General features: G+C 38.6%; 3 protein-coding genes across 5 annotated transcripts in view; all 3 read left to right on the top strand.

Annotated features, from left to right (window-relative positions):
- Positions 1-384: 384 nt before the first annotated feature.
- Positions 385-8,908, top strand: r3hdm4 (R3H domain containing 4). Its single transcript, XM_036521340.1, has 8 exons — positions 385-590; positions 3,458-3,624; positions 3,946-4,067; positions 4,313-4,427; positions 4,766-4,851; positions 5,310-5,395; positions 5,588-5,643; positions 6,709-8,908. The coding sequence occupies exons 1-8, from the start codon at positions 538-540 to the stop codon at positions 6,810-6,812; spliced, it is 789 nt and encodes a 262-aa protein (XP_036377233.1). The 5' UTR covers positions 385-537; the 3' UTR covers positions 6,813-8,908.
- A 2,292-nt stretch (positions 8,909-11,200) lies between these two features.
- Positions 11,201-15,632, top strand: LOC118771373 (G-protein coupled receptor 54-like). Its single transcript, XM_036519354.1, has 6 exons — positions 11,201-11,215; positions 12,890-13,136; positions 13,388-13,512; positions 13,970-14,105; positions 14,757-14,995; positions 15,279-15,632. The coding sequence occupies exons 1-6, from the start codon at positions 11,201-11,203 to the stop codon at positions 15,630-15,632; spliced, it is 1,116 nt and encodes a 371-aa protein (XP_036375247.1).
- Positions 15,633-17,233: 1,601 nt separating this feature from the next.
- arid3a (AT rich interactive domain 3A (BRIGHT-like)) overlaps positions 17,234-24,079 on the top strand; it is a 32,390-nt gene continuing 25,544 nt past the window's right edge. For 2 of the 3 annotated variants that reach the window (XM_036521644.1, XM_036521643.1), the window contains exon 1: positions 17,234-17,351. The gene's annotated coding sequence lies outside the window, so the exon portion shown is untranslated. Of the gene's footprint in view, positions 17,352-18,000; positions 18,067-24,079 lie in introns of those variants that run through there. The other variant, XM_036521645.1, reaches the window with a different exon arrangement.

The following is a 24,079-nucleotide window of genomic DNA, read 5'->3' as shown; positions in this document are numbered from 1 at the left end:
GAAGGCAAATGTTCACAACATAATTTATTGGTATGGTAACGGCATAAACTGCACAGTATGATCGCGCATCAGAAAAGACTGTCGACTTTAATATTCAACCTTCAACCTGATAAGATGTGTAACTCACTCATGTTTATAACAACGCAGATACGAATAATGGTAACAAGAATGACACAAATCATTGAGTTAGTGGACGCAATATAACTAATGAAGGGAGACAGATTTTTTTTAATCACTTTTTTTTTCTTTAGCATTACCTATAGCCTACTTTTTCATTTGTGCTGTTGTCCTTGAATATGTTGGACATTGAGTTCAACTGACAATGCCATGCAGGCGTGGTCGTCTTTTCACTTCCGTACAGCATCTTCACCTCGGCAGCTTCTGGCGACGTTGGACGCACGAATTGTTTCTACCGCAAGACGACCAACCAATTAAATTAGAGCTAGCTAAAAATTTACGCGTTTTGCGTATTCTGTTCTAAAACTGTTTGGTTGGGTAGGTAGCTGTCGGTGTAGGTAACTTCTTCGCTAACGTAAAATGGTTGTGTTGACCAACAGCAACAACAACAACAACGAAGAACAAGCTTATATGTAAGTGATAATATGGTTGGGTATAAACATAGGTAGCTAGACACCAGTCCAGCGCAGTACTTAATGGCAGTGTGTCGATTTGTTTTAAATACAGCTAGCTTGGTAGTGAGGTAGAAAACGTTAACTATCCAAGGAATAGATTGTAGCCAAGTTGTCTTTACGTCCGCTTTCTTCAGTTCTTTTTTGTAGTTATACAAACGTTAGCTTGCTAGCTAGTAAGCATATCTTGCTAGTCTGCTGGTAAAATAAATCGATGGCTAAAATTAATGGTAACATTATAGCTGCAGCCGACGAGCATATTGTGAATCGGGTGCATTCATTGTTAAATGATTTTAATAGGAGTATTTTGCTATGTTGAAAGCTGCCAAACCGTAATGAACGTAATGTGCGTGGCTACCTAAGTTAGCTAGCTTTTCGGTTATTTTAAGGTTTCTCTTTCAGTCCAGCTCGCTAGTGTTAGCCAGTAATACAGCTAACGTTACGTTAGGCGTTCAATTGGCTGCATCGTTCCAGGATAGTGTCAAGTGAATGTAACGTTAACTAAGATGGATTATGTTAGCCAAAGAAGCTGGGTAACATTGTAGTATATGAATGAGTTGCTAGTTTAATTGTTTCCAAGTCATTTAGTTGAGTAGTTTGTGAGCAAGCCACTGTTCCTGTATTTTCTCAACCCTCCACTGACGCCATTTTGAGGTTGCTAACCGGCTGTGTACTGACCGATCGACCTAGTAGCATACATCTTCTAACCAGCTAGGTCTAGCTAATAAACATTTTGACGAAATGTTACTTGCTATGTAGTGGTATAATTTAGCGTTAAAGTACATATAATTGATATGTCGTGTTAGCTATCTTAGGCTTGCTTGCTGACCATCACAGTGTGCGCTGTGAAATTAGGTTATTACTTTGCTTGCTAACCACCTATGACCTATTTTTCCATGGCTGGTTTTGTCCTTGTTTGGAAAGCAAGTAGCACAGTCGGCTATCTACTAAGTGTTAGGTAGCTGTTACTATGTAGCTAACGTTAGTACACTTCATTCCCCAGTGCTCATATCCAACTTTCTGCGCTTCGGTCTAGCTACGTCAAACGCTCCTTTTGCCGCTAGCCGGCTAAATTACATGGGGGCTTGCAGCCCATAAAAGTCTTGTAGACAACTTCAGTGTTGAACTAGGTGTTAAGACCAGCTAGGTAGAATATTTGTAGCTGTGTTGAAGCTGTCATTATTTTATTTCAATTTTCTGTTTTGACTTAAGTCAGGAAATCGCCAAGTTGTCCAACAGTTAACTAGCCACCTTAGATAGCTATAAGGGTTTGTAGTGAGTAACGTTTGTACGTTTTAATGTGGGAGGGGCAGCATTTCTCCCTAATACAACTGAAAAGCACAGGGTCACAGTATAAATGATAATTTTTACTGGATGAATTTCAGTGTATGTGAACAGTTGATTTAACACTGAGTTGGTGGAGCATACCGAGCATTCGTAAAGACTTAAAGCGTTTATGGCGAAAGTAAGAGTAAAATGATAGTATTCTGAACGCCCTGTCAAAGATAATGGACACAGTGACACATACATTAGGCTTAGGTTTTTAGACCAAAATGTAATAATAAGAAGCGTGATATAAACACTGAGTTGGATGAGCCTGATCAGTCTCTGATCGATCAAACTGGAGTTCGTCAGAAGAGTCAGCTCACTAGTCTGTGGTCGAATATAAAATGTGGGTACTTTGCCATCCCTTGAAATGCTTGGAACCGATGGCTAGCTTGTTTGGTAGCTGGCTAAGTCGTTTCTAGTAGGCTTCTGAAGTAGAAGGGAGCAAGACAAATCTGCAAGAATCTAGTCTAAAAATGACAGATATGTTCAGTAGTCAGGAGAATGAAAAAGTCCACAGTTCAGTGAAGTAACTACATATCAGTAACATTTATTTTCTGAAAATCCATTGATTTGTCTTTCTTCTTTTGAACAGAAGGATTTAAATGTGACCAAAAAAGTCATATCCAATGTGCTATTGAATTGGCATGATTCGGTCAGACACATTGCTAAGTTATTATGATAACCAACTCTAGCTTTGGTGAATCACGCATGCTGGCCTCTGCCACTTTACACTGTCAATTTTAATCAATTTAGTCAGTGCTTATCATATTGTAAATGTACATTTGTGGGTTGTGAAAGGCACAGACCAGGAAAATTGGATTTTATGCACATCTGTTCATATTTTCCATGCACAATATGACTGCCACACAATACGAATACAGTAATTAATCCGGAAAAAAAAGTACATGAGTACATTTTCGCCATATGTAGCAATAGCAAACAGTACTGTCACAGCCATACAGAATGACAGTAATTATTAATAATTTGTTACACAATGATATTTCAAAGCATTTGTGTTCTAGCAGGCTCAAATATTTGACTAAAGTGTCTAAAATACATGCAGTGTATATGGATGTTATCTTCACACATTACAGGGTGTGGGTGCCACATGAAATGGCAGCTTCCTATCTTTTAATAAGGCTTGGTACAATTGAAATTATAAACAGTTATCCACCTTTGAGGAGTTAACCACCTCAAAGATGATGTAACCCTAGTTACACTGATTACAGCGCTCGTGTCTAAGTGCTGAGCTGCTCAGGCTGGCAAGTCCATATTCTTGGCTGGCTTTAGCCAACAGAGCTGGAATGGTACAAACAATAGATTTCTGCAGATGCAGATCAAGTCACAGTAATTAGTGAAATAAGAGAGAGGAATCTTCCAAGGGTTTTGAAAACATGTTAGTAAGTATGCGTAAACCTGCTCTGAAAAAGAAAGCATTCACCCTGTGCTTTAAACATGCTCAAAGTGCACTTAATTTATGCATAGTTTGTTTTTTTCAGATGTCTCCCCAGCCTGACAGAAGAGCACCGCACCTCTTTGCCGGGCTCCCCAGGCAAACGTGTGTCTCCTGCCAAGAGGAAACAGTTCTTTATCAACCAGGCCATACGCAACTCTGACCTCACCCCGAAAGCTAAAGGCCGGAAGAGTCTGAGACGACAGGAGAACAGTAAGCCTTCATGTTTTCAACCCTCTTCCCTGTCCCTGCATGTTTCAAAGTTTCAGAAATGTTCTTATCTGACTGTGTTGTAGACCATATTAGGTCCTACATAATAGTAAGTTGAGTAAACTACGCTGCACAAACATTTTTTAAGAGGTGTTAGAAATATTTATATATCAAGTTTTATAAGAAACAATTCTGTTCATTTAACTGGCATGAGTGTATGGAAACCGAGTTGTTTCATATTTAATGATCTAAAAATAGTTTAGCACATAGAGCATTGGTAAAACCTCAATTTTCATCTCTCTCTTTTACAATGAAAATGAACAGCTCGCTACCTGGCCAACCTCTTAGAGAGAGATGAGTGCTCCAAAGATGAAGGGGAAATATGTGGAGACCCTGCCTCACCCTCTATCTTCACAGAAGCCTGTACCAATGGCAGCTATGTCCAGGTAGGTCTCTTTCTTCCAGCAATCAATGCTGCATGTGTCTATTTCCATAAACTAGACCTAAACCTTTAGGATCTTTTCCTATTAAAGAATACACCGTGAACCGTTTCACATGTTTGATCCTCCAGGACTATTGCCCCTTTCTGGATCTGGGTTATTATTGGGGTGGCATACCGAGGCTCTAACCATGTTTTGGAAAAAGGTCTATGATCTGAAAGGGCTAGTGCATTTCCCCCCTTGTCTCCCAGTCCTGGAATGACTTCATGAATCGCTCCGGTGAAGAGCAGGAAAAGCTACTGGCTCTTCTGGAGGAGGAGGCACAGAGAAGCCGCACTACGAAGCTCTCTAAGGACCAGAGAGAGGGTGAGACTGATCATTGCCCCAGACCAGGGACGACATATGTCACGCAAATTAACCTGAAGAGTAAAACTGTAGGGTCTCGTCAGTGTGCCTTGATTTATGGTATTGAATTTCAGTGCCATCGTTCAACTGATGAGTTAACTGAATCCAAGTACAGTTGTCTTCCTGACATTGGAAGCTCAGGAAACGGAGAGGGAGCTCTTCCTCAAAGGCATGATGTCCCACTCTGACACAAGTGTGTTCAACTGGCTGATGAGGTTCACCTTGGGGGTGTCATGTATGTGCTCCAGTGTGCCTAGGTAATGTGCTATATCACTGATGTCACCTTTCCTCCTCTTTAGTGGATCCAGCTTACAACGTTCAGGACTACTTCCAGAGGATTGACCGAAGGCTGAGAACTACACTGAAGCGCAAACAGATTCCCCTTGTGAGTGTTATAATCTGCAAATGCACACCTCTGTTTAATCATGATACTGTAGTTGCTTTGAATAATAACTAATTCCACACCCACATCATTTGTCTTTCTGAAGGGGTTGAGATCATGATAAAAGGGAACTTATGTGTCACATCAGGTTTAATTCATCCTAAAGTGACTAAGCTGGTGTTAGTGTTCTACTTAGTGTTATCTTTTTTAATAGGAATTGGTCTTTTGTATCCATAGTAAATCTGTATTCACTAGAAATGTGATATGTTGGTGAGGTAACATTTGACTTAGATGTGGAAATTGGTTTAAGAAAAATGTGTATATATAACTGGAGGAAGTCAGAGAATTCTAAAGAAAATGGATGATAAATAAGGAACCTTTGGTAATTTTTTAAACATAATTCCCATAAATTCATCAATTTATCCTCTCACTATGGTGTTCTTCTTCATTTGCTGGTTCAGGGGACGTTGGAAGTACTGGAGGAGGATCTGTTGCGTTTTTTCGCTGCTCAGCCCCATTCTGTTTACATCACTAGACTTGGCAGCAGGTTTGTATGGCTCCAAGAGTCTGCTTTGACATTAACCCTAAAGTGTGTCTTGTAAAAGTCAATATGTTATATTACTTTGTTTGGTATACTTTATGAAATGTTTATTATTTATTTGTTGTCTGGCAATATATTAAATCTGAAACCATTAAATCACCACACACTCTGTTACAATTGTTTTGTTTGTGAAATTAGTTATGAGAGACTGCTGCTTCATGCTGTCTGCCAGTACATGGACCTCGTTTCAGCAAGTAAGTATTTTTGGTCACGGTAAGCCATTTCTTTAAAGTTTAAGAAATCATAAATGATGTCTGAACACACAGTATGATCTATACCTGCCATGTTTTGTAAGTTGGCAGCAGCATTGGAGGCAGGGCTGACATATCACATGCTTTTTGAAATTGAGGAGTCATAGCCTGCCATGCTGTATGCTAGTCACCTTTCACTTCTTTCCGTGTGTTTTTGTCTTGATGACCTGGCGGCACACCCATACAACAGATGACGTAATCGGTACACCCACTGAATGTTGGTAACAAGGAGCTGTTTGTATTCCTAGACAGCTTCTGTAACTCCATTACAGTACAGCTCTGTAAAATGTAACAGTAAAATAGCACTTTTCCAATGATTCTTCTGTACCTATTCACTCATTTTGTAGGTAATATTTCTGAGTGGACTTCAGTAAAATAGTGCAAAAGCTTCTTTTCTGTTCTGTTCATTAAGAATAGGCCTTTGTGAATATACACTTACCAGCTTTGTTTGGTCTTGTTTAACCAAACTGAGCATCTGTTTGAGCCATAACTGAAAGTGTGCCCATGGCCTGTGTCACATTAAAAATTTCCATTAGGGTAAAGTAAATGCTATAGAATCTGTTCAGATCCAGCATCTTGTTGAATTCTTTGTCATAGGCATGTCCATCTAGTTAGCTTGGATGCACACTCATTGCAATACTAATGAAAAATATTTTTGCTGGAAATTTAATCATAACTTGGAGGTGCTCATATCAACAATTACAGCTTGTAAGCACCTGATAAAATACAAGATCTTTGCTGTTAAGCCAGTATATGGTCTCAGCTGGAGGCACTGATTTTCAGGAAAAATCGTAGCAAACTCAGAATGACTGTTATCATATGGCTGAAAAATCTTACTGCGTGTTCTAATAGCAGCCATATGGAATATGCTTCTACCCTATGTCTGAGGTGTAAAATAATAAAAATATATTGCACATGGACCTGAGCTTATGTTCGGTGATGTGGCATAACTTTTTTCTGAGTCAGACAGTCCCTGACTTTTGCACTGGTGTGTGTGATGAAATCCAGGTTCTGACTGCAATGGTGCTCGCCAGACGGAGGTGGTGAATAAACAAGAGGAGTTCCTGCCCCCAAGGCCTCTGCTGTCTGCCTACCTGGAACAGCTGAGCTGAGAAAGGCATTCTGGATGGGAGGGAGAGAATCTGTGCATCACACTGCAGCCTGTACTTATTACTTTGCCAGTATAACTTCAGTAAGCAGCTTTAGAGTGAAAAGACCTGGTTTGTGTCCTGAATGTATACCTTAGGTGTGCAGCTGGAGGCACCACTTCAGAGAATGAGAGGGGAAGGACAGGGAAACTGTCTCAGAGAGCACAAACCTTTAGATTGCTCGTCCTGCCTGAAAGTTAGTTTGTATGGTGTGTTGCTCATCTTTTAATGAAATGGGGGCACAGCACATCCAAATAGGTAATATTTATGTATAGAAAATCTAAGTTACGACTTATCATACTTTGCACAGCATTCTTATTGTTGGTTGCGAATGTATTGTTTTATCCATGACTGCATCCACAACGTACTCTTCTTGTAAGAAAGTGTAGGATGCACTCAGGTTTGTTTCTGCATGAAATTATTTTTGGGAAGTTATTTCTTCTTTCATTTAAGTAATATGCTTCTGGTGTGCTTTATATGTCTGCGTTTCTGTGATCATTATGGAGCTAATAAGGGGTTATTTTCTCTATTTATTGGCAGCATACTGGAAAATACATGGCCATGATTTTATAGGAATTCCAAATGATCCATTCAATAGAATCTGCATACTTTCATTTGTTTCATTTCAGAAGAAAATCCAGTGCATATTTTGTTTATAATGCAAGTGTATTGCAAAGTGAACAACTCAAAAGATGGATTACAAAACTAAGCATCGATCCAATTGCATTTGTACTGCATTTAGAATAATTATTTTAAAATGAGCAATATTGATTCAGTATTTAATTTTCATATTACATCGTTCTTTTGAACTCTAAATATGAACCAGTTTTTATGTCAGCCTGGTTCTCATCTGTTCTCGGGAAGGAAGGTCATTGTCACTATCTCTGTTCATCAGAGTAATAGGATTCCAGAAGGATTCTGGTGCTGTTTTTTAAAGTGTTTTTTTAATGCAGGTCAATCAAAACAATTGTCATCTGAACGTTGTAGATTATAGATAAGCGTAATCTGTCTGATACATTACATTCTTGTCCACCTGTAAAAGTGTACATACCATCCTGTCGATATGAGAGTTATCAGGTACTGCATTATTACTGTCTAACAGTAGCCTTGAGTTGTCAAATAAGGCACACACAAAGCACTTGGAATTTCAACAGAGATTCAACTGATCAATTCTTTTTTGTAGTAGGATTTAAGTGCACACACTTCACATTTGCAAACCATTTACTAGCACTTAAGCCTTATGTATGCATGAGGATGTGTCAGTGAAATGTTTATTTATATGCACATGTACATTTGCGTGAGCGTGTATTTATACAAGGTGCAGAGGAGGAAGCGTACATCCAGGTCCTTTTGATTTTATATGAACTCAAGGGTACAGAGACACTAGATTAGCCATTTGTGTCAATAACCAAAGTTTGCTGTATGACTGTGCACGCATGTGTTTGTGTGTGCCTATGTCAAGTTCACTCCAAAGTCTCTTAAGCATTCAGCCGCCTCAGAATGTTTTTCCAGAACTTCATATTGTCTCCAGATTATAATACTTTTATACAATGTGGCCATTTTAAAGTGATCAACTGGAGTATTGACTCAGTCCCTAATTAATCCCCTTTTTCCACGAACTATTACAGTGCTACCTTTATGAGTTTATTATGAATAGTTTGATGTTGCCAACATTGAAAAAAACATTTCATTTTATGGTTAAATTTCACTCACTTGTGAAAATCCTTTTTAAAAGATAGTATGTAACTTTTTCTAGTAAGAGTAATCTTTCACAGTAGGGTCAACATTCATGATGGTTTCATGATTTAATAAACCATAAGAAAAAAGGGCTTTCACTTTTTAGTGGAATGTTCAGATGTGTAACTGGGTGTCAAAATCAAATTGTATTTGGAATTAAGTAACAAGCTTAATGTGGTGGTGTGATTTCTGTTGCTGAAAATGCTTTTATCTCTTGCAAGTCCTATGGGTATGTCACCAGTACTGAGGAAGAACTGTTGTACAGGTAATTATTAACCACACAATTCTGGAATGAACAAGGACTTAAATAAATGTTGATTCAAATCCTGTAGACAGAAATGGGTTATAATTTCTTGTAAAATAATCATAGTGGGCTGAATTTGTATAATTTTTACTCACTATGTTACGATCCATTGTTTCTCATATTAAGTGTTCTCATTCAACATTCTATTATTCATTGTAGCTTTATGCTTAACTGCATTACTCTGAGAGCTTTTGAGCTAGACAAGGAAACACTCATATTGTAGTTCAATTTGTAGTTTTTTAGCCATAGGACTCAAAATGAAACCTTTGCTGTATCATGCATTTCCTACTACCACAAACAGTACTGCACCAGCACGTACAGGTACTTCCACAAACACACTTGCCCACACCATTCCCTCTGCGTTCTGCTCTGATGCCAGTGTACAAAACTTTAAAGAAAAACATACATGTGTCATACAATATACACTATATGGACAAAAGTATTTGACCACGCCTGTTTTTCAGGGTTTGGGCTAGGCCCCTTATCTCCAGTGAAGGGAAATCTTAATGCTTCAGCATACCAAGACATTTTGGACAATGCTATGCTTGTGGAAGAACTTGACTGGCCCGCACAGAGCCCTGACCTTAACCCCATCGAGCACCTTTGGGATGAACTGGAACAGAGATTGCGAGCCAGGCCTTCTTGTCCAACGTCAGTGCCTGACCTCATAAATGCTCTACAGAATGAATGGGCGCAAATTCCCACAGAAACACTCCAAAATCTTGTGGAAAGCCTTCCAAGAAGAGTGGAAGCTGTTATAGCTGCAAAAGTATTAAAGTATATTTATTTGAATACAATGTCATTACAGTCCCTGTTGGCGTAATGGTCAGGTGTCCTAATACTTTTGTCCATATAGTGTATTTTGTGGGCACCCTGTATGAATGTTAACAAATCTTTCACAGCTCAGCTCTCCACAGATTTGTCAGGTTTAATCAAATTATTTTAATCATCTTGAGTGAAAGCAATGTTTTGCTTTAAATGTAGATATAAGTTGAAATAAAGATAATGGGTTGTGTACCCATATTTTGTGCTTGGGCTTCTGAAAAAAATCCTTCACATACCCTTACAATACAAACATGCTTCACATGTGTGAACATGACCACATACACACGTTTTCTGACATGGACATTTATTCTCATACAGTGGCCGGAGAAAATATTTTGTTGTGTTACAACCTGGAAGTTACATGCATTAGGATTTTTTCCCTACAATAAACAAAATGTATTCAACTTTTAAATGGGGAAAAATCATTTTTATCGAAAAAGATAATTGAACAAAAAATAGAAAACAGAACACTCCAGCTCGGATAAGTATTGATCCTTTTGGATTATTTTACATTTAGTTGTTCCTCCCTGGGCAGCAATTACAGTTTTTTTGTGGCAAGTTTTCCACAAGCTTTTCACATTTTGCGGGTTTCATTTTTGCCTACTCTTCCATACATAACTGCTCTTAGCTGTTGCACATTATGTGGTGACTGGTGGTGTTCGGTAATCTTCAGCTCCTGCCAGAGATTTTCTATTGGATTTAAATCTGGACTTTGACTTGGTCACTCTAGGACATTCACTTTCTTGTTTTTAAGCCACTGTAGGGTCGCTTTGACTCTGTTTGGGGTCATTATCCTGTTGAAAGATGAACCCCCATTCTAGTTTCAGGTCTTTTGCAGATTGTTTTAGGTTTTGCCAAAGGATCTGCCTATATATTTCTTCATCCACTCTTCCTTTGATTCTGACAAGCTTACTAGTCTCTGCTGATGAAAAGCAACCTCACAACATTATGCTGCCATCAGTGAGGTGCTGTCAGAGTGATAAGCAGTGCCCTTCTTTCACCAGGCATTTCACATTAAAGCCAAACAACTCAATTTTTATTTCATTAGACCACAAAATTTTCTTCCACGTTTTGCTTCCACATGCCTTTTTGCATATTCCAAACAGGACTTTATATGACTTTTTCCAAGTATGGCTTCCTCCTTGCCACCTTACCATACAGACCAGATTTGTGGAGTACCTGAACAATTGTTTCATTCACAATTTTTCACATCTTAGTTAGGAAACATCATAGGTCTTTCAGCATTATCCTAAGCCTCCTGGTTGCTCCTCTGACAATGCTCTTCTTCCCTGGCTGTTTAGTTTTAAAGGATGACTTGGTCAATGAAGAGTCTGGGTGGTTATGTGTTCCTTTCACTTCTTGACAATTAATTCAAGGGATACTCACAGCTTCGGTAATCTTTCTGTATCACTCCCCTGACTTGTGTCTGTCCACAACACTTGCCCTGAGTTATTGGGAAAGCTCCTTTGACTTCATATTTCCTTCCATGGAACGCCCAATGGTGGGATCTCGCACAAACAGGTGTGTTCAATCTGAAGTGTTAACCAATTCAGTTATTCACTGCTGGACACCATCCAACAAATTGGATGAATTCTAAAGGCAAATGGCTGAGACAGAGCTTGTATTGGGGAGTTATTGCTAAGGGGGTGAATATATTTCCAAAGAGGATTTTTAGGAGTTTTGTTTTTGATTCATTTATTTTAGCCTCCATTTTAACACTTTGAAAGTGTAGAGCAGGTTGTGTAGATCCAAAGGAAAAAATCATCTAAATTGATCAGGTTTCAGGCTGTAACCTAACAACATGTGACAAAAGTCCGGGGTGAATACTTTCATGCTCCTTTCAAGAGTGTATGTACTTACGGACATTCCTCACACTAGGCTCTCCCTCATGCTTCCCATGCGCAAAGAGATAACGTCTATTAAGCATGAACATATCATGCCTACCCTTTATGATATCTTGCTTACCCTATTCATTATTCATGACTGCAAGCCACAATGGCATAATACTGTTAAAATTCCCCCACAACACAATAAAAATACTTTGGATATGTTTTAGAATATGAGAATTCCATATTAAGTGTATGAAACCCACTTTCTCCGAATGATAGGTTTGTCTGAAATGATATTACATAGAGGAGTAATAGCTTACTTCAATTACTGATCAAGGAAGTTTCATAAACCGCCGCGATTCACGTGGCATACAAAATATTCTTCTTGGCCCAGACCAACGTAGCAGTGAAAAAAGGTATGTTTTGTTGTAATTAAACTGTGTGTTTTGATGGTAGATATTCTATGGGTGGGGCTGTAGGCCTATAAGCTATAATTCGATAGTCTCCGAAAACAAAAATAAAATTGCACTTAAATAATCATCACCATCACTAGTAGTTAGGTGTCTTGCGCTTCCTTATTCGGCAAATAGTTTTCTCCAATGCAGGTGTCTTGGCGAGATACAGTCGACACAGTGTGTAGCATTGGGAAATGAGCAGTTTAATCTGTGTGGAGGAAAACAAGTTTTGTGAATGGGTAGTGCCAATTAAATTGTTGCAAATCATTTGCGCAGGTCTCACACTGCATGTCATGTTGTGCTTTGCCCGTAATTCAGCTTGGGAGAATGAGTCGTGGAAAGCTGTAATCAAAATCAGTTCTGATGCTGAGTTGCGATTAGTTCTTTTTACGTCTTTCTTTTGCCTTGAATTTGTTATTGTTTATATTTTTATACTCTTACATTGCACCTTGGCAAATCCCCAACGTCTACATGCACAGAATACGCACTATATGTCCCCACCTCCTGCTTGCAGAATTTTCATATAAAAGCATTATGAGGCGCAGGTCATTTTAGATCTAAGGCATTTTCGTAGCCTACACCATGCAAAGTACGAGAACAACTCATTATTCTCTTTTATTTACATGCGGCGTTTATAAGAAATCTATAGGAATTCAATTCTCATGAGAATGCTCCTGTGATAGGAATTAACTGATATGAAGACACGTACTGAGCATCTTGCAAGTTATTAGAACAATCGCAGCATGTTTTCGCTCTGAAGAAGTTGTCGACCATCCGCTTCATACGACACTCGACAGATAAACTATTACGTACAGTACGACAAATAGGGAGTAATCGTGGTTTCTGAAGTTGCATTTTGATGATATATAATTGATAAATTTCATCGCAAAGGTTATGTTCAATGTAGGCATTTCTGTGAACACTTCGGCCATGGCAACTGATCTTGGTAACGAGTCGTGCAAGTCGGGGCATCTCTGCAACGGTTCAGTCCAACTCGACCCCCCTTTTCTGGTAGATGCCTGGCTGGTGCCGCTGTTCTTCGCTCTTCTTATGGTAGTTGGGCTGACAGGAAACTCGCTGGTCATCTATGTGATATCTAAACACAAGAAAATGCGGACAGCAACGAATTTCTATATTGGTAAGAAAAAAAAATTAAATATTTCTCTTTCCTGACGTATTTTTACTTCGAACACTCGGGTTGAATAGACGAGAAATAATAAGATATTAATTTCTTAGCAAAGGCAATAAGTAAATTATGATTAATTGATTTCCTTTTTCTGTTTTCCGTTTATTTTGTGTGACGACATAGATTGATTTTAATAGATAAATGTTATTCTGTGTTGTCATTTATCCCTCCAACCTCAGATGAAGAATCTTGTGTTTTCACAGCTAATCTGGCGACCACTGATATCATTTTCCTGGTGTGCTGTGTACCGTTTACTGCCATGCTGTACCCGCTGCCCAGCTGGGTTTTCGGGGAATTTATGTGCAAGTTCGTCATTTATATACAACAGGTTAGGAGCTTTTTTATTGAAGGATAAAGCCCAATGAAGAATATGAGAACATATGTAGACCTCTACCGCAGAATTAACTTATTCAGAAATATATTCATGAATCGTCATTCTTTTGGCGTTCGTTTGGTGTATCTTTATTCACATCTGTGCATGCGTATGCACTTCATTCCATGATCTGTGTGTACGCAGTTTGTCCTGTCATTAATATCGTTTGAAAATGTGTATGTTTTGGTGCCTGTTGTCATTTTGTACACAGAATATGTCACATGATCTGTGCCAAGAGGATTTAAAAGAATACTTTGAATATTTCACAGTTAGACTAATAAAGAATTAACCCGTTCAATCGCGCTTTAGATTCACCTCATCCGTGTTTATTTGACCACCATCACTGTTAAATCGCTGTCTAAATATCAGGATTTCACAAGTATCGATCTATTCCCCACTGGTATTATTACAGGTGTCTGCGCAGGCAACCTGTGTGACGCTGACGGCGTTGAGTGTGGACCGCTTGTACGTCACTGTCTGCCCCCTACGTTCTTTGAGCTGTCGCACCCCACAAGTTGCGACTGTGGTCAGTGTGGGAATCTGGATAGGTAGGTGCAGTTACATACTTTCAGTGGTATAAAAAGACATATTAAACCTTTTACTAGTCACTGCCTCCGTGTCACTGTTAAACTGTGTTAATGATTTTAGCTGATCCCTTTTGCATGCATTTTTAATTTTGCCATATGGTATATTTTTGGATGACTTTATATCAGAGGAGATGACCAACTGTTATTACATGTTCTTAGATCTCATAAAGTGTTTTCTTAAAAGACATATTTTATTTAATTATTACTCCATTGCTACTGCTCTTATGGCACTAAAATGTAATAGATTATCATGGCTGTGTTTGTAACACATAGGTCTTTGTAGTAAGGACAGTTCTGTAGTCATGTCTGTCTATTTATTTTGGACAGGAGTCAACTGGTATATTAATAATAAAGCATATAGTATGTAATCCCTAGTGAAAACTAAGAAACTTAGAAACCTGTCTCTTTTAGCTGCTTTTCAGTTGCAATTAGTCATTGTCTAATTCCTTTGCCAACATTGACTGAAGTATACGGTGTGGCAGCTAAATATGTTTTTACACAAATTTCAGATATTTTTAAACCTCTGCCTTTTTCACTTCTTTCCCCAGCATTGTAAATACACTTCAGTGCAACAACTCGCTAACAGTTTTTGGTTGCCTCTCTTCATGGCAGGATCTTTCCTAGTATCTGTTCCTGTACCCATATATAGCACGACCATGGTGGGGGACTGGTATGGTCCTCAGGTCTACTGCACAGAGAGCTTCCCCTCTGTGTTCCACAAGAAGGCTTTCATTCTGTACAACTTCTTGGCTGTCTACATGCTCCCACTTGTCACCATTTCTGTGTGCTACGTGATTATGTTGTATCAGATGGGCCACACTGCTGTGGAGCCAATTGAAAACAACCACCAGGTACTTGTCAGGCACATTCAGTGTTGAAATATAAGAGCCTTAACACAGTGTTGAATTAGGTATAGTGAGTAAGATTCTTTTTCCATATATTATCTACATTTGGCATAGGGATTGAAAAATGTATCCTATTATTGTGTATTGTTTATGCAACATAATGTAGGACAACTGTTGTGATGGAAAACTCCAGTTATAATTTGATGTAACTTCTCCAGTGTTGTCAAGGTGAACTGAGGAAAATGTGATTTGTTTGCATGACGCATTTGTGTCACTCTCCACCTTTCAGATACAGCTCATGGCGGAGCGCTCAGCTGCCACGAGGACCAAAGTGTCACACATGGTGGTAGTGATAGTACTGCTGTTCACCTTGTGCTGGGGCCCCATCCAGTTCTACATCCTCGTGCAGGCCTTCAGTCCGTACTTCCGTCACAACTATTGCACCTACAAGCTGAAGATCTGGGCCCACTGTATGTCCTACACAAACTCGTGTGTCAACCCCATTGTCTACGCTTTCATGGGTGCCAACTTCCGCAAGGCCTTCAAAAGGGCTTTCCCCTGCATCTTCAAGCAGCGTGTGGGTGTGGCAGTCCCTCAGCCACCGCATGGCACTGCCAACACTGAGATGCATTTTGTCTCGTAGACCTCTATGCATCCCTTTACTTAGTTTGTTATTCACTCTTATGCTTAATTATGTCTGCCCTTCTATATATTTATTTGGATTATGTTTAGTATTCATAATTAATTCCCTCACAATTATTCACATGCATGTTCTATAACTGTATGTTATTTTTGAGGATTGCGTATTTGCAGGACTATGACACTTAAGGGTACATTTAACCTAATTTCTCCACTAGATGGCAGCGCACAAGAGCAAAGCAATCTGCGTCAAATTGCGGTCTAACCAGCTGCGGAAAACAAGATGAGTATCAACCTTGGTCTCCAGTTGCGACGTAGTCAGTCTCAATTTCTTCATTCGTTCCAGATAACAGGTGTGCATAACCGTAGGCGTAACCTATCCTTGAAATCAATTACATAAAGAAGTGCCTTATATAAAACTGGTTTAACATAACACGGCAACAAGCTAGGCGCGTAATTTTACCATAACCGAATGTAAAATGTTTACATCATTGGTCACTAACAAGTGATGTAATAGTGTATACTGTATAAGGAATGGCGAGGATCCAGCAGGTGTCTCCCACAGGAATTTTCGCCCATCACCAAATCTATATATGCATCCAAACTAAGACGCTGCCAGTTGTTCCAGTGGCTGGTGGATACAATCATAGACATAATTCAGTGCTTAGAATTTAAAATGGGAAGCAGATTCAAAATATTTTACACATTATTTGTTGGGAGTTTACGTTAGCTTTGGGGGTTGGCAGTGCATCTGATTGCATATGATCGAAATATCAAAGCATCATAAATAAATAACACACTTGAAACAGAAGCCAAAAACCCGCCTTCGAACGTCGAACACAAAAGTTTAATAATTCATGAAACCGATTTCTTATCTGTCGGTAATAAATGCGCCAATGACAAATTTCAAAAAAGCTTTATCTTGACACAGACATTAAAAATGTAATTATGTATAAACTGGTTCTCCCAACAGAGCAGGCGATTTGATCAGCGATAACACCAGCGCGTGCGCACACAACGTCTCCAATCATTCATTCATCGGTTACTTTCTGTGGTTTTACTCTCAAACGCACAACACCCCGCACCACCACCCACTGGGGATGGGTTAAAAGGGATCATTAACTAAGGGAACGTCGCCAAAACCTCGACGTGGGGGTATTGGCTGGCGATGAACAACGTGAAATCAAGGGAGAATCAGTTGAGTGGCATACCTCTTAAATCGTGAAGTAAGTTGGCTCATCTTGTAAGCACTCAGATCTAAGTAAGTGAAAAAAATATACTGTATTCAAACTGTCGTATAATTAAAGTTGTTAGAACCACACATACGTATGAAAGAGATATCCGAACGCGCACCGTGTCCCTACGAGTTTTCAATATGGTGTTTGTCGATGATCCCTTTTTATTGGGGGTAGGCTGGCCCCCTCTGATTCAGAGGTTAGGAATTTGCATCTGATTGCTGTTTGTCAACCAATGATTTGACTCTACCACCGTGAGCACGCCTTAGATTAGGCAAGGATACAATGTTACTTCTAAATCAAGCCATACTTTGAAATCGAATTAGATGCATGCAATCCAATAGAAGTAACAGCCTTTGCATATCAGTTTATTTTGTATACATAAAGTATATACTTGACAAATATCACGATTAGCTTGAATTCAGGAGGAAATCAGGAATGTTTCTTCCGGTTCCTAAGAGTACAAAAACAAAACGGAAGCTGATTTGGTAAGTTTTTTCGCTACTCACACAGTTCGTTTCGAAAACTGAGAACGCAAAGCCCGTTATATATCCAGACGGGTCTCGCCGTTTCTCTCTTTGATCAAAGCAAAGATAACTACCTTTCTGTGTCAATGGTAGGCCTTATGGCAAAAAATAACGTGTTTTTTCATCAGCCTCATGATCTGTGTATGTTACACGGAATATAATTTGTCTGTAGTTTATCAAACATACCCTGCTTGGCTGCTGTGTCTGCGTTTTCCTTCTAATAAGTCGTATCATGTATATGAATCGTTAATGTAGCACACATTGAAATTGATAGCCTATTTGCCTGAGCGTTGTGATTTTTTCCTTAGTTTAACTAACACTGCTTTTTTCGTTTGCCAAATTCGTCCATTCTTATGCCTGGTAATTATGTTTTACATTTAATGCATACGTCAAGTTATGCTGTGAGTTTCTCTGTAATTAGGGAGAAGTAGCTTTGGTGTGATTATATAACACTGGTTTAGAGGCACATTTTTAAAAACGCCTTAATGTCTATATTTATCTTTGAAATAAAATATAAAAACTAGTGTACTTTTATTACTTTTAAGTATGGACCACGTAGCAGGAAATGCATTTGTAATGTTTACGCTATAACATACCCTATCTTACTTTTGAGCGTGTTTTAATTAACTTGATTTCAATCGAAAGAGAAAGTGGCTTTCCTGCATGAATGTTTAGGGTAAGTGCTTCACGTGTTTTAAGATGTTTTACTTGTGGTGTACATGCTGGCAAGAAAATTGCCTGAAAGCTCGAATGAGAGGTTAGTCTGGTAAATTTATGTTCTTACTGTAATGTGGCACAAAATCAGCTATGTCCTATGTGATTTGATTAATTTATCTTACATCACAAACAGACTGTTCAGTTAAAATGTAATTATAGCCAGAGCGCAATTTGTTTGATTTGAGAAATTTGATAATAGGCCTACTTAAAATCTACCTGCCAATGTCAAATCTGAGCTCTTGTTCAAATTCTTGACAAACTACATATTGAAAATACTTTGCCATATGTGTCTGTGCTCCCGGCATTTTGAAATAAGTTTGAAATTTGTGATTTTCATCTGTCTGATTCTGCGCTACGCATATCCGTCGATGGCCGTCATATTATTTAGTTCACCTAAGCAAACGCATACTTTCAAAATGGTGCCACAACATATGCTAGCTTCATGTTGATGATACTGAGAGTCTGTCTTTGTTTTAATAATTGTTTTTATGTCACAGCTATATATTTTAATAATATCGTACATTTAGACCGAAAATCTAAATCCAATTCCAAAACAACTGTATGAAAGTTGTGGTAGGTCAGTTAAGCTATGTAACAATAAACCTTTGAATATGGGGGAGGGTCGGGAGCTGAAAGAGGAAATCTTCAGCAAATAAACTGCAGCTGCATCTCTGTCAGCTGGCACATATGTGGCTGTAGCAGTGAACCCCCAGGTATTGCTTGTATAGATTTTGAATTGGCAATCAACATTGGATGCATAAAGCAGCTGCCCCTCATGTCATTCAGTCCACATCAGTGTGTTTTTCTTTTCTAAAATTCGTTTGAAACTGAGGGACTTTCAGATGCAGCCAGCAAATATAGTAGGTTTCTCTCCTTAGGGGAGAGGCAGAAAAGCAAAAACGATGAAAGTGAGTGTCAACTGACAGAGGGCTAGTATTTATCTGATTAGCAAGGAGCAGCACTGTTTCAAGTGAAGAGCTTACCGTTATTTATGTTTTTTCTTGTCATTCACGTGTTGTGTGCTAGGTCCTGCCCAGCTACCCTTAAGTGGAGCTTGCACTTATTTTCTGTCAGATTGGTGGTTTCTGTGCTACACTCAAAACCTTTTTGTTTCTTTGCCAGAAAGAATAAAATGGAATGAGAGCATATTGGAGCCATGTAATGCAAATTTGCAAGATCACTGTGCTCATAGTGATATTTGCTCTTGCATTTTACCTGACCAGCAAACACAGATGTAGAACACAAAATGTTATTTTGTATCTGTGACAACGTGGTCACATTGCTGAAAGGATATGATGACGTTTTAAGTGTTATGCAATAGCTTCATAGACCTCTGAAACAATGTTATATTGATAATTGAATACCTATATGTTTTGTGTGCATTTCACCAGATGCTGCCCATTACACACTCCTGAGATGACACAGACCAGAGTGACACAGGTTATCTTACACTATTGAGTCTGTGTAAACTCTTGTTGGTGTTGGGCCTCTGGAATAAATTGGATCATCAACATGAATTTGTACCTCCTAAGGTATGGGTTCAGATGAATTGCCTATACCGTAAACCATTTCTTCATTAGGTAAAAGGTACAGAAATTGGTTTGTTCAGGAGACATTCTGTAGATTCTTTCAGGAATAGCGCAGGTTGTAGAGGTTGTTCAGGGCTGTGAGATGAAGTGATCATTGTTTTCTTTAAAGAAAGCAAGCAGTGCTTTTTGCATGTGAAAGGTTAGTGTTGAATTCACAAACCTTGAACACTGAACAATAAATCCATGGGACTAGATGACACTTTATCATATGTCCCCAGTTTGCTCCCTGAAAACACCATATGGTGTGGAAGTTTTTGACAGCTAGATGTGTTTGTCTCACCTGCTAAGTATGGGATTTCACAGAGCAGATGCACACATAATGTTTAAATTTAAGGCAGAAAGTACATAGTCAAGCTCTTGAAGTGCTTGCTTATATGTAACTTCTGTTTAACACAAGCCTAAAGCTGATTGTAGTGTAAGAGCATATTTTTGGGTATATGTGGATAGTGTTGCATAGTTGTTTCTTTTTCATGGCCTTTATCCCATTTTTCCTGAAATCTGACACCATGGACCTACACCTGTTGATGCTACAATTTACAGCATGCAATAGCCATTAAGGGGAAAAGTGATAAACCTCAGCTAAAGTAGTGGGTCCTCAAACTGTGCACCTCATCAGTAATTAGTGTTATAAATGCAGTGTATTGCTACCATGCCCATTGTTACATTGGACATATATTTAAAAAAACATTAATATTCATATTCACAGTCAGGTTTGCAAATATAAAGGTCCTTAATGAATAGTGGCCTTCACCAGTTAGTATCTATATCACTGAATGAAGGACAGATAAATGCTGGCTACACTTATACTACAGATCTGGAACACAAAAGCATTTCCAAGCATCATCTAACATAGCCAAGAACAATGTAACAACAGTGTATTTGTAAGAGAATATACAAATAGCTATCAACAATAGGTCATAATAGCTACAAAAGTAAGAAATTTAATAGCCTCAATCTAGTCTGGATATCAAAGAAGTTTAGTCTTTGCAACATCAGAAAAAAATAACCTAAATTTTTGGGTGTATTCATACTGTTTGAAAATATTCATTATACCATTACCTAAGTTTTTGAGTTTTTGCATGCCAAGTAGACATTAACTTTTTGCGTAAATGCTGAACCAGACTCTAATCGTAATAAAATAAAAACATAAATTCAAACACACCATAGCACATGTGGAAAACAGTGATTTCCTAACTATTATACTATTAAATTGTATGCTTATTTACTACCTCGCTGTCTAACTGCTTTAAAATGTCATACTTGCTTAATATAAATACCATTTATTAACACAAGAGCACATTTTTACACCTATTTGTCCATGGTGTCTGTTGTCTGTAGGGCTATGATTCTGGCATCAGAATATCATTTTCTTTGCTTTCTTTTAATGTATTGTTGCATATGGGTTTGTTTCAAAGGAGAATACTTTTACTGTTTGCACTCCTCCCCCAACTCATCAGACTAACTGAAAAGCCAGAGGTTTTCTTTTGCAAATCTAGCAAAACTTGCCCTTCAAGTTCTCATGACAGTGATTTGGTATCAGAATTTTACTGTAAGCACCTAGTTCTGCAATATTACAAAAATCCCTTGAACAAATTAGGTGGGAAATAAAGCATGGGCGGTTCATGATTCTCACTAACATTCTCTTTTGGCATGTTTTGCAGTTGTTTGAGAAAAAGAGGGATTTGCTCTGTGATTGGACTTGTGTGGATTAGAAACGTATGGTAGGCGATCAAGTTCACGTCTTAAAGACCCGGTGTCTTTGCATAATGAAGCCCCTCTCATGAATAACATGCCTTGTTAAAGCAGAGTGCATGTTGCTCCTACTGTAGTTGCGCTCTTGAAATTATGGTTGGAATGCATTCAGTGTTGAGAAATTGGCTTTCTAATGAAGTGTCTTTATAGTTTCAGCATGAAGTATAGTACATGGCTACTTTTAGCGATACCTAGATTCTGTTTGTGGGCAAAATGTTTTTTAAGAAGTTATCAACAAGTAGTTTGTTTAATATACCAATATAAATAAAGTTTTTGATGTAATGAAAAGTTTAACCTAGAGAAAAAAGAAAAACAAAGTTGTGAGAATTACAGTGTGAACAAACATCTTAACTCCCTTTCCCTGGGACTTTGTGTCAGCCTTCATGAGATGTTTGTCCTCATCTTCATCAATAAGCAAAAAGTTCACCTCTGTTGAAGTTTGACATGCTCATGTTGTTTTCTGTATTTATGGGAAAGTGCAGCTCAGAATACTTTGGTTGTTTTTTCAGAAAAAGCCAGAAAGAATTACTAAATAAATGGGTGTTTCAGAACATACATACACATATGTATACTGTATTTTGTATACAGCCATTTTTGTCTGCCAGTACCTTGAAACTGTCAGTTAGAGGTAGGTTGTGGGAGTGGCCTAGCCATAAGAAAGCATTCAGTTAAGCACAAAACAAATGTCTCAGTCATTGTTCATTTTGTGTCAAGATTCATGGGGCAATAGAGTAAGAGATTCCATATAAGAAATTCCAAATAAGAAATTGTGGTTGTATACAGCAGAATAAAGAACACAATTCTTGTGAGGATTTTATATAAAGGATGTGAAACTTCATAACCAGAACTATTTTTCATTTCTGTTCACAGTTGTGCAAGTATGCAAGTAGCAATGAGGAGTTGCATGCCAGGTTTAAAGATGTTCAAAAGATAGTGCTGTATTTATGTCCTTTTGTGCAGAATTGGATTTGGAGGTGTTCATGTCACCATGTGATTTCAGTTTAGTTGGGACCACTTCACCAAATGTTTACTGACAGAAGTGTTAGCCTTTACTGTGAAGGAGTATGTCACACAAAACATATAGGGATAATTATGCTGTGCTTTACCTGTGAATTGAGAGTATCCTTCTCTCAAGGTGATTGCAGCTTCCCACTGCCAAACTATGTCATGGAAGTATAGACTCAGTTAAGAGACAGTTTACTCTTCACCACCTACTAACAGCATACAGAGTTTGGCTTCCCCCCTCAGTTGTGTCAATGGAGAATCTAGGTGAGAGTGTTCCAAAATCATTGTGTTGGATGTTTTGTAATTATATAGTCTTGGGTTTCTATGACCTGCCTCCTGGTGTGCAAAGGCAATTCAGTTTTGGCTTAGACTAATGGAATTTTTCTCTTTCTGTCACTTACACATTATTTGCTTGAGAAATCAGTACCCATACCCTTATTTTAAGTTTGTTGTCAGAGTTAATGCATCTTTTGGTGCTTCTTTTTTAAAAGATAAATTTTAAAAAAGGTTTTGACCACTATTTGAAATGGAATCTCATGGGCCTGAAGATGTTGTGCCTGATGTTGTCATGTCTGACCTCAGTTCTAAAGGAGGGACTTGCATTCCTCTTATGTCTGCAGCAGCTTGCTCAGTTCTACAGCTACAGAAACAGACTTGCCTCTGGTATTTTTTTTTAGGTCTGGTCTCTCAACAGGACTTCTGGTGTTTCCCTGACGTTGTGGGGGAAGTGGAGTGGGTTGGCCCTTGTTCAGCTGTTTCTTTGCCAAAACCCACACATAAAAGTGTCTTTCTGGCATGCAGGCTGTAGTGAGGTTCTCCTGCCAAAAAAAGGGGAAAAAAAAGCAGTGATTTCATTCTTTGGGACAGAGGCATGCGGGAATCCCAGCCAGCTGAGGCCTACCCGTGGCACATACGTCAGATACTACCGTCCTTGAAAAAAAGCACTAATGTAAAAACCTTGGGCAGAGACTGCCAACCCATGACAGTTCTAGAGCTGTGTTTGTTTGTGTTCATCAGCCCAGAGTAAACACAGTGCACATATTTTACACACACATTTGAATGTTTATTTAATGTTAACTGTGTTTTGCACAATGTGTACTGAATGTGAGAGCTGGCAGATTGTCTGATCAAAGTGAGGTCAGGAGTACAGGACATTCATTCTACCTGATACCTATGTGGAGAGGCTTCTTTACATCTTTTGCTACACTTATGCATTTTTTATTGTAAGTCTGTTAAACAGATTGACACAACCTCCCCTAGTAAACAAAAAGACTATAATTATCTTTTTTCAGTCAGTCTTCTTGATATCTTTGGTTTGCAGTTTAAGTGAAACATCTGCTTCCTGTTTAGCAGCAATTCCATAATGCACTTAAGGTTGTCTTCATAATTCATATCTCTGTCAGCTGAAACAGACAGCCTTGTAAATGATTACTGCAAAGCAAGTACAATAAGTGACCTGCTGTCCTCCTCAAATATAATTTAAGAAGTTACGTTGCAACAAGGGCAGGATAAAGTTTGCGGCCCAGCCTCTTTCAAATATGTTGCCATCTCTTTTTTAAAATTGCATCTGTTTTGTCCCCTACTTTCTACCCGTTATGTTCTGACTTCACTCAAATAAGGATTATG

This window comes from Megalops cyprinoides, chromosome 2 (genome assembly GCF_013368585.1).
Source record: "Megalops cyprinoides isolate fMegCyp1 chromosome 2, fMegCyp1.pri, whole genome shotgun sequence".
Taxonomy (NCBI): Eukaryota; Metazoa; Chordata; class Actinopteri; order Elopiformes; family Megalopidae; genus Megalops; species Megalops cyprinoides.
Note: the sequence above shows the minus strand (reverse complement) of the source record. Positions and strands in the feature narration are given on the sequence as shown.

What these genes read in the sequence shown, in the direction of transcription:
- r3hdm4 (XM_036521340.1), top strand. Translation starts at nt 538, where the DNA reads ATGGTTGTGTTGACCAACAGCAACAACAACAACAACGAAGAACAAGCT. An exon ending in ATCACTAGACTTGGCAGCAG is followed by an intron (nt 5,396 to 5,587) that starts GTTTGTATGGCT and finishes TTGTGAAATTAG; the next exon opens with TTATGAGAGACTGCTGCTTC. An exon ending in CATGGACCTCGTTTCAGCAA is followed by an intron (nt 5,644 to 6,708) that starts GTAAGTATTTTT and finishes GATGAAATCCAG; the next exon opens with GTTCTGACTGCAATGGTGCT.
- LOC118771373 (XM_036519354.1), top strand. An exon ending in TCGTCATTTATATACAACAG is followed by an intron (nt 13,513 to 13,969) that starts GTTAGGAGCTTT and finishes GTATTATTACAG; the next exon opens with GTGTCTGCGCAGGCAACCTG. An exon ending in CAATTGAAAACAACCACCAG is followed by an intron (nt 14,996 to 15,278) that starts GTACTTGTCAGG and finishes TCCACCTTTCAG; the next exon opens with ATACAGCTCATGGCGGAGCG.